The 18740-nt window shown below is 28.2% G+C and overlaps 3 protein-coding genes across 3 annotated transcripts in view; 2 read left to right on the forward strand and 1 right to left on the reverse strand.

Annotated features, from left to right (window-relative positions):
- The window catches only part of LOC125841392 (lon protease homolog 2, peroxisomal), a 369735-nt gene that overhangs the window by 186090 nt on the left and 164905 nt on the right, over positions 1–18740 (reverse strand). The window lies entirely within an intron of this gene.
- LOC125841410 (FCS-Like Zinc finger 1-like) lies at positions 6476–7991 on the forward strand. The gene is made up of 2 exons (XM_049520533.1): positions 6476–6872; positions 7716–7991. The coding sequence occupies exons 1-2, from the start codon at positions 6514–6516 to the stop codon at positions 7903–7905; spliced, it is 549 nt and encodes a 182-aa protein (XP_049376490.1). The 5' UTR covers positions 6476–6513; the 3' UTR covers positions 7906–7991.
- The window catches only part of LOC125841418 (uncharacterized), a 56182-nt gene continuing 53870 nt past the window's right edge, over positions 16429–18740 (forward strand). Inside the window, exon 1 of the mRNA XM_049520540.1 lies at positions 16429–16706. Coding sequence (XP_049376497.1) covers positions 16610–16706 — 97 coding nt within the window. The 5' untranslated portion in view covers positions 16429–16609. The remainder of the gene's footprint in view (positions 16707–18740) is intronic.

The following is an 18740-nucleotide window of genomic DNA, read 5'->3' on the forward strand; positions in this document are numbered from 1 at the left end:
TACTTTAATAAAATTAAGCTAAAACTTGATATTTATTTTTAAAAAAATTATAAATAAGTGTATAAAGTATTTATTATTTTCTAAATAACGCGTTTATAGAATGCAGTTCGTTTTGCGTGACGTGTAAGTTAGTGGGGCCCATCTTTTTGAAACTGACGCCATTGTGTGAGTGCATGACTTCCACATACGGATTCGTTTTTCTTTTGTGTTTCCCTACTCTCACCTCAAACCACGTGATAACACGCTCTATTTTTCCCTCACTTTCCGAAATCACGAGATGAAATTACATGTCCAAAAATAGTGAAAGCATATGATCACGAGATGAAATAATATGTCTAAACACCTATCAAAAATTACTTAAATAATCACATATTATATATATATTTTTTATTTTTTTATTTTTTTATTTTAACTTCCTTAGGAGCTCCCATCACTTTTTGCTCCCTTGGTGACTCGAACTAGTAGCTTTCAGATTGAAAGTGAGGGGTGCTAACCATCCGAGCAACTCCCTCTCATCACTTAAATAATTATATTTAACGATACAGAATGCTAAAATTTCTTATATTACGATGTATGATAATTTATATGAGATGCACTCGAATTGATTTAATATTATGTTATATAAAACGAATGTGACTATATTTGTACCAAATTAAGGCGGAATGAACTGAGAGACCCCTGTATTTGTATCTGTTTATCAGTCGAACCCTTAAACATGATGAAACTCTATATTTTAAACCCCTCTGACCATTGATCGAGCTTATGTAACATTAAAATGATTGAGTTGGAAAAACGCGTGATCACACGCGTTTTGAATCAAGTGAATACAATTTTTTTTTATTTTAAAAATCTCAGAATTATAAGACAAAACAATAATAATAATTTTTTAAAAAAATAATCAAGAACTCCTTCTTCAGCCCACCCAACTAGGGGTGTTCACGATTTGGATAAAAATCGATCCAAACCGCAAAATCAAACCAAATCGATAAAATAAAATCGATTTTATTTGGGTTTGGTTTTAGATTTTTGAAAATCGATAATATTTGGTTTGGTTATGATTTTATTCGAAAAAACCAAAGAAATAACCGGACCAAACAGATGAATTATAGACATATATTTTATTAATACACATACTTAATATATTGTTTTTATAAACAATTTTAAAGATCTTATATATGTTTTCATTAAAAATTCCTTATACTTTACTTATTGAAAGCAAGAATGCCCAAGGTGAAAACATTTATCTTATTAATTTCATGTATATAAGTGTATATGACAATTATTTGTGGGACTAAAAATGTTATTATATCTTCCTTCTAGGCCAAAATAGTGAATTCTAAAGCTTTATTGAAAGTAAATTTAGTAATCGAAAATTTGGTAATTTAAGTCATTCTAACTATTTTTTGTTTTGAATGGATTGTTATCGTTTTTTTCACATTTTGAATGAATTGTTTCTTTTATTTTTGTGTATGGTTAATAACCAAATAACCGAACCAAACCAAGTCGAAACCGATAACAACCAAACCAATAAATGTATATTATATTTGATTTGATTTGATTTTGATTAAATTAGTTTGATTTTAATTTTGACCAATAACCGATTCAAACCGATCCGTAAACACCCCTACACCCAACCCATCGCCACCCCCATCCCTTCTCTCTTCTTATTCTTCTTTAGCCCAGCTCAGCCCCCAGCCCCACCCTTTTGGTCTTCTTTTCAGCCCCAGACCCCCGCACCCACCCCTCGCCCCTCCCCCTTTTCTTTTCTTCTTCTTTGACATACATTCCATTACCATAATCATAATAAAAAAAAAATTGTTAAAAAATATCTCATTCATTATTTTTAAAACTTGATTTTTCAAGATCTATTGCTTGAATTTATTTATAAACAGATTTTCTTTTCAATTTAAAGTTTCTTTGATATATCTTTTTATCAAATCTAAATAAATAAAATTCAAAAGCATGTGTTAGAGTTAATTATAATCTATCACATTTTGTCGTTGAGAAAAAAATTGAGTGTGAGAAAGATAAAAATGGTGATTTTTATTTTTGGGGTGAAGGGTAGAGGGTGGAGAGGAAGAAGATGAAGAGGGAATATGGAAAATGAGTATAGTGAGATAGAAAAAAATTGCACCTTTTTTTAAAAAAAATATTTATTTTAAAATATTTAATTTTTGATGTGTCATTGAAAAATAGTAATAATATTTATGTGTCATTAAAAAATGACGTGAAATTTTATGTGTAAAACGAGTGTAATACACGCACACACATTTGATGAGAAAGAGATTTAAAATATTGTGTTTGAATGAGTTTAAAGATTCAGTTGACAAAATCAGAAGTACAAGGGTCCAACTTACAAATAGAGCCAAGTACAATGATCTCCCTCAAATTAAATATTGAACATATAAAAATAAACGGCAAGAAAATAAATAAAGGAGTAATGACCGGTGCGGTGCACCGGAAACGTCACATCTTAAGGACAGAGTTATTGATCATTTATTGTACTAATTGACTTGATGTGCATTTAGGTAATGTTTGAATTCTAATTAAATTAATATTTTATAATGAGGAGTAAAGTAAAAAAATTGAGCAATTCTTTTATATGGACAACAAAAATTGAGAATCAAATCAAAAGAAAAATATTTGAATGTCGTTAAATGGTGTGTTGTAAGGCTCATGTTGACATGAGTCTTGTAAAACTCATCACTCATGTAAGAATGAGCCTTACAAGACCTATGCTGATATGAGTCTTACAACATAAAAAAATGGCCCACTTTTCAGAAAATATTTATATTCATTTTTCATTATTTATTCAATAGTTTTGTTGTAAGTGATGCGGTCAAGTCACTATGTAGGCCAATCATTCGGTCCGGTTCAATATTAAAATTTATCGATTTGATAAATCATTAAAAAAAAAAATTCAAATCATTAAGAACCGTTAACGTGATAACAAAAAAAGTCAAAATTATTATTAATTAAGTATTGAATCCATTAAATTTAAATCAATCATAAATCATCTCCATGATATACACTTATTTGTAGGTATACGTACATACATATATAGGCCTGTAATTTATAAGAATATATACATATTAAAATAATGACATATTTACTACTTAGTTGTGAATTACGTATATATTTTATAAAATTGTGTATTATTATATATTGTCACGTACCCTCAACAGTTTTCTTAGCATAGTTTCTAATATGATTGCATATGTATTTTACATATATATCTATTTTTTTCAACCCAAACATATCGCAAAATTTATAGTATAAACAATATAGGAACATAAAATGCATCACCAATAGTAATATTAATTTGATTAACCAATAAATAAATATTAATATCAATTTATTGAAGCGCATGCTTAGCATTCGTGATGTCAATCTCATTTTATAAGATGCACCTATCACATGTTTCTTTAGACTTGGGAAATATTCTAATAATGTGTGAAGAGACATCCACGATATTATCACTATGTTTATATTTTATTGAGTCAATTTTAATTATTATTATTTTGGTGAATCTAAGCATATTTGACATAATTTTATTACGACTAACAATTCATATGAAGTGTTTTATCTTCCTTGGAAGGAAAAAATTTCATATGGTAGTCCATCTCTAATTGCATGAGTAATATTACCATATGTCTATCTGATATTAAATTTACTTTTAATAGTATGAATTCAAGTAATCGTATATGTAAAAACAATACTATGAGAAAAAAAAGGAGAAAATGAAATACCATTAATTCAGATAGATAAGTGAAGAAAATTATTAATCAAATAATATTTTTATATTTTATCCAATAACACGTTAGATATTTAATAACTATGTCGATCTGGTTAACATCAACATTAACTTTATCATCTAGTGACTCGTCACCTCACCAATAATCAAATCAAAAGTTGATCAATCTTCTATTACGTACCCAAATTCAATTTTATGCCCTCAGGAAAAATGTCCTTAGATTTCATGATACTTTAATTATTATTTTTTTAGAAATAAAGATACATTTTGCTTAGGTAATCACTTGGATATTGGTTTATTTTGAAAGAACTTACCCCAATCACATTAGTCACAATGCCATTTAAGTTGATGGCTATTTAAATTCAAATTTTGCAAGTATGACCAAATTATTTATTTACACTTGTATGTCCAATCCTCCTTTTTTTTTTTTCTAATTATTATTATACAAAAAAATATCCCAAACGACAATGTGCAAATTATTTTTATCCATTGGTCACCCTGCAAAAATTAAGGCCTTTTTAATTAGATACATTTACCATATAATTTATTTCTATTTTTTGATAATTTTACGATGGAATAAAAAACTGAAGTAAGTAGGATATAAAAACAGATTAGATTACTTTAAGCTTCCACTTAGTAGATGAAAGCATATATCAGCATAAAAAAAGACTAAGGGCGTCAAGCAAATAAAAATTTCAACCAAAGCAACTTAAGACAATATTTCAAGCAAATTGTATTATACAACTAACAAGTATCAAATACACAATAAAAAATATTATTTAGAAAAAAAAAAAGCAATAATGATATTATTTGATTGATTACGGTGTACAATAAAAATGTTATTTAGGAAAAATAAATAATTGATTATGATATTTGCTTGTATTCATTTTCTCACAAAAGTTTCTCTTTTTTCTCATCAATTTAAAAAAAATGAGAATCATTTGGTATAATGCATTAAGAAAAAAATAACAATGCATATGTTGTCAATTAAAAATATTCTATTTACTTTTAAGGTAGGGTAAAATATGATAATGCTAAATATGTTGTTGTAATTTTGATATTACTAACTTTTTATTTGTATGAAAATATAATTAAATATAATTTTATATTTTTTTAAAAAAATAATTATGGCCCAATGCCAGCTAATTAAAGCACAAATAATGGTAAGTGGGGTATGGTGATTGGCTTTTTATGGTAATTATTTTTTGGCTCAAGCATAACACATGGAGTTAGTGGGGGACCTGGTCATTACGTACCCCACCTAAGTCAAGTCTAATTCATTTCTTTTCTTTTATAAGAGGCAAAATAATTATTCGTACACTAAATTTATATAAAATCACACGTACTAATTTATTATAATTATTTAATCTTAAAAATAAAAATATAAGTAATTCACTAAAATTAAGTTATAGAAATTTGTGCAACGCATATATATATATATATATAAAGAAGAGAAATGTGATAAAATAATATGGAAGAGAGTAGCAAATTAATGTACATACAAATACTATTTTCTTCATTTCATACTTCATCCAAAAATAGTTGTCCACTATATTATTTTGGGAGATCCAACAATACTTATCTATTTTATGAAATCAATGAATTATTTCACATTTAGTTCCTAATTTACCATTATTATTAATTATAGTTATTTCCGTATTACATTTTTCAAGACTTTATATTTAGGGAAATTTTCACAATTAGCCCCTACAATAAACTTAATTATGTTTCATAGCTACAATTTGCATATTTACGGGTTGTATCTACATTTTAAGTTGTCTCCTTTGTATAATTCACGCGGTACATTTGTATAAACTGGAAATAACGAATTTATATAAATACAAACATTTGAATTTTAAACAGTTATACAAATTACTTATTTCGAGTAAAATAAAACAAAGAAAATATATGATTTTTACTTGCTCACTATTTTATAAATAGATTTCATTTTTACTTGTCACTCATAATATATTAAGAAAAAGAAAAAAATAATAAGTATTAGTAAAAAAATTATGTATTATAAACATTAATCACTTATTTCTAAATCATTTTTAGGGCATAATATTTGATATTTTTTAAAATTGTCCTATTAAATATTAATTAATAGAGATAATATAATAAAATAATAATGTCAATCTAATAAGCGTATCAAATTCAAATATGACAACAAAAATAAATAGAAAAGAAAAGTTTTCTTTTTACCTCTCTGAGCTTCCACTTTTGATCCCTTGCTGACTTGAACTCATAATCTTAAATATGAAAAGAAGTATGCTTACCATTCGAGCAATTTCTACCGGGAAACAGAAACAAAAGAAGTAATTATTTGTCTCTTTTTACTTATTCATTTTAACAAATCAAAAAAGGATATCGGTCTTGTATTCCAATTAATTATTTTGGAAAAGGTAGAACTTTTTGAAAATCTTAAATTTTTAATTTATGAACTTCATAACTAATAGAAATAAATGAAAAACCCATCATATTAATTATTATTTTTTAATAAGTGTGTCAATTTAAAAGTGATTAAGTATTTTGAGATAGACGAACTATTAAAATGGAAGAGTAAAAAACCATTTTTTGTAAAGAAAAATTCTCCGCCAATAGATTCACTTGCACGGAATCCTGAATCCCTGCAGTGGTTTACAATTTACACTTCTCCCCCACCCCCTACCCTACCCACCCCACCAAACCCCTTCTTTATAATCAACAATTTTCCACCACAATTTTCCCAAATCCCACTTCTCCCTTCTCTCTTCTTCAAAATGAGTTCACCATCAACAACAAGAGGAAGAAGACCATGTTTCATTGAAGAAGATGATGGTCTTGTTTCTTTAGCTGAAACTCAACCTGAGTTCTCAGGCAATAATAATCAAAATCATAATAATAATATCAACAATAACAAGAATCTTAATTTGATTTATAGGCCTCTTTATTATACAAGAAGAAATAGCATGAAGAATCTCTCTTCTTCTACTTCTTCTTCCTTGTTGTCTCCAAGATCTGTTATTTCTGCTGGAAAATACTGTGATGGTAGATTTGATGAACCCCATCACTATTTCTTGGATGCTTGTTTTCTTTGTAAGAAAAGAATTGGTGATAACAGTGACATCTTCATGTACAGGTTTGTTCTTTTTTTCCAACTTTAAAGTCTTCTTTTTGTTAAGATTGAGAAATGGGGTTTCTTTAAATTCTTGTTTTCTTTGAGTTTAGTTGTAAAGATCCTGTATTTACTGTAAATGGGAAAGCAGTTTGAGCTGTTCTTCTAGAAAAAATGGGGCTTCTTGTAATTTATTTTTCTTTTATTTTGGGTTTAAAGATCTAATTTTTATTTATATGAATGGTGATTCAGTGAATGGGGGTAGCAGTTTGAGTTTTTGCTTCTTGTAAAGAAAAAAAATGGTATTTTTAGTTCTGTTTGTTCATTTTTCAGTTGCAAGATGAAATTTTGGGAAATGGGGTTCCTTTAAATTCATGTTTTCTTTTATTTTGGATTTAAAGATCCAATTTTTACTCAAGAAATGATAGTTCTTTGAACAGTGAGTCGGTGAATGGGGTGTTGGAGTTTGAACTTTACTTGTAGAAAACAGAGAGTTGCTTTTTCTGGTTCTGTTTTTTTCCCCTTTTCCATTGCAAAATGAAATTTTTGGTTTTTTTTTCTTATTTTAGAAAAAAAGGGTTGCTTGATGGAGTAATATATTTTCTTCATATTCTAGATACAAAGATCTCATTTTAATCAAGAAATGGTACATTCAATGGCTTAGATGACTTGATGTTTATTTTACTATTACTTATACTAAAGATGAAATCCTTGATCTTGAAACATACAAGATCTATTTCTTAATGGGAAATTCAAGTAGCGCAATTGATTGACTATCTGAATTTTCACTTTTATTGGTGAGTATTTGATTCTCCACGTATTTTCTGTGCCTTTGTGTTGATTGTGTTTGTGATTTGTGTATTGCAGAGGGGACACTCCATTCTGTAGTGAAGAGTGTAGGCAATTACAAATAGAGAAGGATGAAACTAAAGACAGAAAAAGGAACATTTCTTCTATAAAAGCTATGAGAAAAAAGGAACAAAAACAACAATCAACTTCTCCAAACAAAACTTCAGAAGATTACCCTTTGAGACCTGGAACTGTTGCTGCTGCTTGAGCAAAAAATGAAAAATGAATCTACCTACTTGGATGAAAATAATAATATTCAAGAAGGTTCATTTATCATAAATTAGCTATAAATATTATTAAGAAAAAAAATGGTTCATATGAGGGGTATGATGAACTTGTGAAGAAGAAAGAATATACAAGAGTTTTTTTTTTTATTTTTTTTATTTTGTTATATTAAGTTTTATGTTTAAGGTATGAAAATGTTGAAAATTGGAGAGGAGGCTTGTAATGGCTCTCTGGAAAGTGGAAAAGATGAATGACTTTTTTTTTTTGGTTTTTGTCCCCAAGTTTTTTGGTGCTCCTTTTTGGGGTTCTCTTGGGTTTTTTTTCACTATGGAATGAGCAGCAATAACAAGGAAAGTTCTCCCTTTCATCATTGTTTTGAGTATGCTTTTTAATTTTTGCAAACTAGTGTTTTTATTATTTTTTCCATATTATCTTGGTATTAAATAACAATTGAAATAGTTGTATTAGTCAAATTTAGAGTCCTAAAACATTATTTATAAAGTGAATTTTCTTAAAAGGTATGTTGGAACAACACGAGTCGAGTAATATAGATCAACATGAGTCAAGATCAACACTGAGTCAAAGTATTATAGATTAACGTGAGTTGAGTAATATAAAATCTAACACGAGTAGAGTAATATAGATCAACAGAGTCAAGATCAACACTGATTGAGTCAAATAATATGAAATAGAGTAAGTCTTTGCCTTCTTGTTGGAACTTCTTTTTTGATTTTTTATATGATTTTCGAAGCCTATATTGGAGTTTGATTGATCCAGATCACATTATTGAAACTAATTATTGCATCCTTTGAACTGTTGAGGACTAGCTGAATTAATTAGTTGTTCAAACACTAGTCAAGTCTGAAAATTTGTTTGAAGCTTTTTTCAGGTGATAAAAACATAGTATATCAATTAAATTTTGCTTGGATAAAATACCACAAATTAAACCATTAATAATCTTAGGTGTCTATCTATACAATGTGATCAAATTCTAAAATTTTAAACCTGCTACATGAGTTGTTGAGGAGTAAGAGAAACACGAGTTTGACTGTTTGATGTTTTTCTTTGTGCTAGTAATCAGGGTTACATGACCAGAAAAAAACAATTTATCAAAATGAGTTATGCATGTATTAAATACATATTAGTTATAAGTGAATTTGTATAGAAGATAATGTAAATTTAGCTTAACACATAAATTTTCTCCTAACTAATTCACGTATTATTTGTATAGAAGATAATGTAAATTTAGCTTAACACATAAATCTTCTCCTAACTAATTCACGTATTATTAATATCAGCAAAACTTTGATCAACTATCAAACGACTTAGTACACTATTTCAAATTTAGTTCTTGCACGAAATATCCTTCTACTAAGAATTAAATGAGCAAATTTCTTTGTTCGATGATACAATGCTTTAACTGCTCTTTGCTACGCATCTCTTTCGTTAAATAGTTTGTTTTTGAAATATCGATCGAGTTGAATTTAATCCTAAATTTTCATATGATATTTTGTTGAATTATTTTTTGAGTTGAGTCAAATTCAATTTACATATAAAAGAGTACTATAGAGTGTAATTTTATTTTTGAAAAAAAAGTTCTGGTGATGAAATGTAAAGTACATGTTGCATTTGGAGAGGAAATTATGTTTTGTCTAGTAATGATGTGATGCTTTTTGAAAAGTAGAAAAGATGTTTGCCCTAAGTTCTTGGGTGTTCCTTTTTACTGTTCTCTCTTTATTTTCTCTGTGAAAATGAAATGAAATAAATGACAAAGGAAAATATTAAACAAATTTAAAATTTTAAAATATTAGTTATAAATTTAATTTAATAAAATAGTTTCTTGAAAAGTAGTCGCATTTCCGTAAGCTGGACCATTGTCATCGCCTAAGTTGAAAAAATAATTTTTAGTGATAATTAATTTACAATTGTCATTAAATATATTTTTTTAAAAGCAATTTCATAAATTACTTTTTATTTTACATTACATTTTTTTTAATAGCTAAAGCCTACTACCTAACCAGTCTCGCCAATTCAAAAAGGGGACCCCAAATTCAATAAAGAAAAAGTATTTGGGGGCTAAATTCAATTTATGAGGACTTTTGGGAGTGAACTGAACTGTTTTTAATATTAATAATGACCCGTGGGCTATGGACCAGTAACACTGACCATGACCTCAACGACGATGACTATGGAAATTAGGCAGAAGCACTGACTGCTTCTGAAAACGACACTCGTATAACCAGTGACGAAGTCAGAAATTTTATTGGCGATGTCCAAAATTCAACATATATGCATGAAAATTAAAATTTTACCGATATATTTCGTATAATTTTCTATATACATGGTATAATGTTTAGACAAAGAGTGTCCAATTCATCATCCTAAACTATATATGACTACGCCGCTGCAAATAGTTAATCGATATTTTTCTTTCCGCTTTTTAATATTCAAACTATATTATATTCAATAATGTATTCAAAAACTTAAAAATAAATAAATTGGGATTTTCAGATATTTGAAAGGTAACTTCACTTAAACAATTTAGGCATGCGTTTATTATATGTCATTTTCCTTTTCAGAAAGTTTTTGATTTGTCACTGTTATGAGCTGTTTATCATGTATTTTTCCCAGTTAACTCCAGTTGTAGTAATGCTGCATTATTATTAAGTATTATTATTGATATGGACATCATCATTTGGACTTTTTTCTTTTGCCAACTCAATAATTTCCGTCAGAGTATAACCAATTAAAAATTTGTCATAATCATCCTAATAATAAATATGAATATTCAGATGTATCAGTTTATATAAATGTTGTCAGATTTTAGCAATTTTAAATTCAATGACATTAATTTAATTACAAAAATTGTCACTGAATATCTCTTTTATTATAGTGTTATATCTTTAACATTTTGAGGGTGAATTTATGATTTAAGTTCATGAATTATAATAAAATATTTATACATATATAATGTTTTTTTTATAAATATAAATTTATTGTCTGAATCAAAGAGACTAAATTTTAAGAAACCTAACGTCATCTCCAATTCAACACCAAATTTTACATCAAATCCTTGTTTGGTGTAAAATTTGGTGTTTTGGAGCTCCAACCCAACACCAAATCTTACATCATTTTTGTGTGTGAATAGTGTTACACCAAATTTGGTGTAACACTATTCATCACACCAATTCACTTTATTAAATATTTTAATATTATTTCATTATACAAAACTTTTGATTAAACATTACATAAATGGTATGTTTTAATTAAATCTCTTGTATATTTAATTATTTTTTATGTAATATTTTTATAATATTATTTTTTTCAATTATGTTATGTTTATTTAATTGTATTTCATGAATGATTTCACTTTTATTTGTATTATCCATTATTATGTATACTGTATAATATTTTCTAGCAATTTATATTATTTAAAAAATTATGGTATAAAATTAATTTATATTAAACGACTATAAAAAATAATAATATGAATTATACATGGTGCATGTTTTAGAAAGAATTTGTTTTATGAAATAAGAAAATATAAATGAAATAAGAAATAACAATATAATAATGAAGAGAGAGAAAAATATTCATTTTTGGTATAAAATTTGATGCAATGAATTGAAGTTGATTTACACTAAAATAATATTGACACCAAATTTAATCTGAAATTTGATGTTTGGATTGGAGATGCCCTAAAAATAGAATTGTAGCTGTGCCCCACTGCCCCTATTGGAAATCAGAAGGGACATCAGAAGAACCCTATGAGTAGAAATGTTTCAGATATTTTTAATTTTCTTTTATAATGTACTTGCAACTCATTTTTCTTCCATTTTTTCTTAAAGTTGAGTTATTTTTTTAAAAAAATGGGGCTAGAGGATGGGATTACAATGTGGAAATCGAATTCTCACCAACAAAATAAATGTTTCGATAGTTAGGGCATGTTTGGATTGACTTTTGGTTTATTTTTGTTATTTTGGCTTTAAAATAAGTGCTTATAAACACTTTTTAACTTTACCCAAACACTTCAAAACTGCTTAAAGCTATTTTGGATTAAAAACATCTAAAATAAGTCAATCCAAACAGGCACTTAACCAATTGAGTTACTAAGATTCTCCAAAGTTGAGCTATTACATTTGTCCATTTGTATATGTTTTTGCTTTTAAGTTGCTCCAAATTTAATATTCAACATTTTGATATTAACTTCAACATTTTCCAATAGTTTAGATTTAACTAAAATCTTCAAATATAAATAGGCCATTTTGAAACAAAAATCAACAATGAGTTTCTTCAATTTTTTTCAACCAAATCAATCCAAAAGTCCAAATTACAAATAAGTAATGGGTATTCTAATTTTTTGATGATTCATATTTACAGATTTTTTTTTTGAAAAAAAATAAGAAGAAGAAGAATTATTACACATCAATCTTTAAAAAGTACATTAGGTAAAAATTCTTTATGGCATGGGGTGATATGGACTTTGGTTATACAAAATGTAGTTGGACACATTAACCTCAAAGAAGACTAGAAGAGTAATAAATTTAGGGCCTAAACAAAAGCCCAATCTACAATGAAATGATGAATTCAGCTTGCTATAGTAACTTAGCTTGTTTTGTCTTTTGAAAGTCCATTAATTTTGCCAAGTTAGCTTTCATAATCTTTTTAGGTAAAAATATAAGGGAAATTTTTCAAAATGTCAATATTTTAACATTTAATAGGACTCATTGTCAACACTTTCAATATTTAGTAAAAATGTCAAAATTTTAGTTTATTATGTATCTTATTTAAGTTTTTATTATTTGTTTTAATTTAAAGAATACAATTGTTAAATAACAGAAAGGAGAAATTTAGGGGAGAGAAAATTTTTAAAAAGGAACAATTGCTTAAAAGTCTCATCAGTTACAAAAATTCAAAAAAAAATTTACAGAGAACTCATCCCACTTGTTCATTAAATTTCTAGTATCGATTTTTAAATTTTCATTGATAGTACTCAATTTATGTTAAAATGAATTCAATTAAATCGCATTTTTTTTAAATCCAACCACGGATTCAATGAATTAGATTTTAGAGCCAAAATCGACTTTCGTAATGATCTAACTCCTCTAAAATTATGTGAAATTTCATATTCAACCACATTTGACACTGTCAATACATAAGCTACTTAGGGATAAAGAAAGATCCAAGAAAAATTATGCAATTAAGGCATATTAAAACTCAGAAATCATAAAAGCCTAGTGGAATCACACAAACTCAACAAGAAGTATATAATCACTAAGCACGAACATGTATTTCGAAATTCATGAGATAATAATAACCAATCAAATCTTTTTAGACTAAGATCTTACTAACTAGAGAATATATATAGTTACATAATAATAATTAGAAAAAAATCACAAAACATAGTATACAAATGTGTCACAATCAAAGCTTGTAGATTCTGATCCTAATAACGTGCATATTTCTTTTTGGATGACGAGACAACATTTTACTAATGCACAAGTGAATACGGATTTAAATTTGGGTTTTGTGAACAAAGAATCGAAAAAAAGAAATGTATCAGACGAAGAAGAAGAAGAAAAAAGAGAGAATCGGAGAAGAAGGTTACAAACTTGTATTCATATTAATTTTTGTTTGTCAATTATTTTTATTTTACTCAACATTTATATTTTTATTAAGAACATTGTATTTTTTTTTTTAGTTTGTAGTCATTCTAGTAGGTATGTCAAATTGATTTGTATTTCTTAAACATAGATGTATCATATTTCTTTCACAGTCAATTTGTATTTTTTTTAGAATATTGTATCATTCCTCAAAAAATTGTATTATTTTCATTATGTATGCTATTGTTTTTCCAGAATCTTGTATCTTTCTTTAATCGTATTAATAAGTAATAATTAGATTATATTGTGATACAATGAGTAATATTTTTGTAATACGAATAAAATAAAAATATATTTGGCAGTTATTTAATACAATTTTGATCACTGGGATACAATTTTTAGTTTTCACTATGAAAGTAAAATACCAATTTTAATTTGAATGGTAAAGTGAGCACATAAAATACAAAAGTTGTTGATATACAATTATGATAAAAACATAATAAAAAAGAAATACAAACTTGTTGTCATTGAAATTGAGATTGAAATACGAAATGAGCACAATAAATACTCACATCAATTGAAATACAAAATTGACTTTGTTGGTATGTCATTATGATGAACACAAAAAAAATACAAACTTTTCTGAATACAATGTGAGAGTTAAATACAAAATGATCACAGTAAAATACGTACCACAATATGATATTCAATTTTAATTTGAATGGTAAAGTGAGCACATAAAATATAAAAGTTGTTGGTATACAATTATGATGAAAACATATTAAAAAAGAAAGACAGACTTGTTGTAATTGAAAATTGAGATTGAAATACAAAATGAGGACAATAAATACTCACTTCAATTGAAATACAAATGTGACTTTGTTGGTATACCATTATGATGAATACAAAATAAAAAAAAAGTAGAATTCGTTTGTATATAAAGTGATATTGAAATACAAAATAAGCAAATTAAAATACGAAATTGTCGTCATTTTTGTTCTAAGTAGAAAATTGTTGATTAAGTTGGATACCTCTAGTAATTCTCTTAGATTCTGCCATTGGAGAGTGATTTAGTGTTTATCAAACCCAAAACGTGATTTCAACTACATACAACAATTTTGAACGATTTAAACAAAAATAAAATCATAAAACAAATCTTAAAAAATGGATAAGGATGCATACCTTAATAAAAGGGATTGTGTGAATATCTTTATAAAATTATTTTTCAATTTCTGGAAAAATAAAACAAAAAAGAAGGAAGAGAGAGAGGCGGGTTTTGAAATGGAGAAGAATTGGAAGATGAAAATATGTTGCAAAAAAAAATAAAAAAAGAAGAAGAAGAAAATATGAAAGAGAGAAAATATTCCCTTTATTTTGAAACATATGATAGAGGATTAATTGAAAAATGTGTAATTAAGGTGAGATAAAATAGGAAGTAAATTAGGATACACAATTTTTTCTAAAATAATGACATTTTGACATTTTTACTAATATTTATAAAGTATGGAGATTTTTACTAATTAAGTTAGATTTTTTGACTAATTTGCTAATTTTTCCAAAATATAATCTTTGATACATATTTAATGACATGGTAGCTATAAAAATATATGAGCAAACATCACAAATTCCACTACTTTAGTGTCTAATTATGTGCAAGCTTTTGAAATTACACTCCATACCACATTTGCTTTGACAGATACATGTATACGATGCACTTATATACATGTTCTTGAATACATGCGGGGTAAATTAGGTATTATTGTTCCACATATATTGTATTCCGGCGTGATTTACATGTATATGAGATACATTGATTCTCTTGCTAGCTTCTCTCCCTTATCACTTGCCTCTCTCCCTATGTATATATATGTATTTCGTATCAAAGATACATGTGCTGACTTGAAATTTGAAGGAATGGTGCAGTATCTGACTTGAAATCTAATACAAAATAGTAAGATAATATTTAATTATTTCAAACTATAGAGAAATTTCATATTTATGGTAGGAATATTTGTATAATTAGGTAGTTTTTTCAAAAAATATTATATACATATATACGGACTCGTTCAAAGTTAAATGATCGACAATATATACATGTGACATTGTGAAGTTGAACAACTTACAAAAAAAAAAAAAACTAACTAGCCCACACACCAAAATGTTGGTTGGGGTGGGCTGTTAAAGACGGTTCAAATAGTAAGCGATATGTCCATTTTCGTTTGTTTCAAATTTTGTGGCTATTAAAAAAATTTACTTTGATTTGTGGCATTTTAAGTTCTGAACTCTTACAATATCAATCATTCACCATTTTCCAACCTTTATGAGCCTTACTATATAAAAAAACTAATTTTTTCTTGCACTTATACATACCCAAATAAACTAGATAGTTTATTCTTCTTTCCCATAACATCCGTAAGTCACATTATATTTAAACTTTCATAAATCATAATAGTAGTCTTTTTCTTAAGAACACCTATTTTGATATCCGAGAGAGCCACTTTTTCTTTAAATCATGATTAGATCTCATTTCCTACTCCACTCGATGTCATGAACATACTTGTCTTAGAAAAATTGATTTGCCTTAAACTTTTTTTTTTTAAAGATTAAACAATGTTAATATCGATTTCAAAGTCAAGGGATGAGATCTAACTTAGTTAATGACCAAATTGAAATTTCTAAATAAAAAAATAATTAATGCTAACACGTGAGTACCATGTGATTAGCCATTGCTTGATCTTTAGCTTTAAAAAAAATCACTCGGCAAGATATTAGTTGCTCCACGTGTAAATATTATTTTATAAATTATAAATGGAGTATTAAATTAAAAGAAAAATCTCGAAAACCTCCTCATCGTCACTTTGCGTTAGCTTTGAAGAACTGAAAAATAATAAATTAATTAGAAAAAAAAAAAGAAGGAAAAAATACGTGCGAGACTCTTCCAGGTTCCACTTCTCTCTTTCTTCGTTCTTCATCGCTATGAGGAAACTTGCGGAATACTTCAATCGGTTCGTTCACTGTATATATAGAAACTTGTAGAAATTCACAATCTCAGTGTTAGAAGGTGATTAGTAGAAAGTCGGAAAGATGTTGGAAGATCAGGTAGCGTATTTGTTGCAGAGGTATTTGGGGAACTATGTTATAGGACTCAATAAAGAAGCACTTAAGATCAGCGTTTGGCAAGGTTTGTTATTGAATCTCCTCAATTGAATTTGGAAATGTATGAAATGATGATTTTGATGAGCTTTTATGTTATTTGTGTGATGAATTTGTGAAATGTATGCTTTTAAATGGTGTAGATTGGATTAGAACTGCTTTGTTGTCCTGCATTTACAGCATAAGTTTATTGAATGTTTAAAATGTCTTTTGGGATTAAGCTTTTTTGCCTGATGGAATTAGAGACTCGAGGCGATTAATCCATTGAGAGTGTGGATGACTGCTATTTATAGTGGTTCTGTTAGGAACTTTGTATCACTATGGTTTCGAAGGATCATTTTATGGAAGATCTTAGGCATAGAAGGTTCAGGACTGTTGGCAAGTGAGTGAAGTGAAGTAATTTTGAAATTGAACAGGCTAGAGTAGGCATCTAGATTAGTCCATTATATGGAAGTGGATGATGAAACAGTCATGTTGCCAAGTGGTAATGTTTATCTTTTCCACAAGAGCTATACAGTTCATGTGGACTATTTTCCCTCTATTAAGTTAATGGTTTATCATATAAACATAACTAAGGGATGTGAATTTGCATAGAATCAAGATAACATGATCTAAAAAAGAGAAACCTGCAAAAATTCCCAATGAAACCCCATAAAAAAGTAATAGATGCTTCTAGTTCATCCAACATACAATTTAAGTGGTCGTCAGGGTAATAATAAGTCATTATATGATGACAAGTCTGACCTTTAGATCAACATCGGTGTCGGATACTTGCACCGTGTTCGAGCAACTGGGGTTCAACAAGGACCAAGATACATATCAAGCATCTCTATGTACTTGATATCATTGTTTTTGGCACTGGTCGGTGTCACAAGTAAATTGGGAAGGCTCTAAAGGGATTCAACAAATGGGGCTAGGAAACTCTAGTTAATCAACTGGGAGGACGTTACATCTCTAAATAGATGAGGGATCTTTGGGTGAAAGGTCTTCGAGTTTTCAACAAGGCCCTACTAAGAAAATGGTTATAGGGATTTTGGATGAGCAGACACTCAATGGAGGGAGGGGGAACTTGCTATGGGATTCAGCAATATGGGGTTAAGAAACTTCATTTAATCAGCTGGCATGGCGTTAGAAATTGGAGGTGTTGGGGCGCAAGGTCTCTGAGTATTCAACAGGGTCCTACTAGGCTAATGGTTATGGAGATTTGGAATGGACAAGCATACTCTTTGGTTGAAGATGATAGTGGAGAGGTATGGAAAATTGTGGAAGGGAAATGGAGGACTATAGACATCATACTTGCATTTGTATGCACACATTAAAAGAGTATTATGAAAGAATAAAGTTTATTGGTGGCGTAATATTCAGGTAAGGAGATGGGAGCAGAATCAACTTTTAGAATGATTGATGTGGAGAAGAAACACAGCGATTCACATTCCCAAACATTTACAGTATCTCAAGTTAAACAGTGATTACAGTATGACAAAATCGAAAGACACAGGAGGGAGAAGTATTGGAACGTAAAATCAAGGTAAGGATTAGCCTAGCTAATTCAATAAGTTGCTTAAGATTATGTGAAGACAAATCAAATGACAGTTGGCACTAAAGAGGACACGAATCCAGGACAGGGAAGAAAACAAAAAAAACAAACAGTAAGTTTCAAATTTGCCAAGCACGTAAGCATATTGTTAAGTCATATGAATGATTTATGAAGTCCCAAAGAAGCCGCATGTCCAATGAAAGTTCACCACAAGATCCATGTCCAAAGGGCTACTTCAGCTCCTACTTTCTATTGAGATGAATGATATCAAGTCAGATTAGTGATTCTTTTTTTGAATAATAATTCTAGACATTGTTTATGTACAAGTATGATGATTTATAAATAGTTACTTGGTTTTGTTCGATTTGTTTTTGTATAACAACAAATCAAATCACATATTTTCGGGTCGAGCAAAAGCAATGGTGCACTTGAACGTACATACATCCATTAATGGATGTGCTCAGCTTTTACGTCTTCTCCGCAGTTTTTTGGGGATGGCATTGTTTGTAAAACAGTTCTTAAGTG

The sequence above is a fragment of the Solanum stenotomum genome, chromosome 10, assembly GCF_019186545.1.
Source record: "Solanum stenotomum isolate F172 chromosome 10, ASM1918654v1, whole genome shotgun sequence".
NCBI classification, from domain to species: domain Eukaryota; kingdom Viridiplantae; phylum Streptophyta; class Magnoliopsida; order Solanales; family Solanaceae; genus Solanum; species Solanum stenotomum.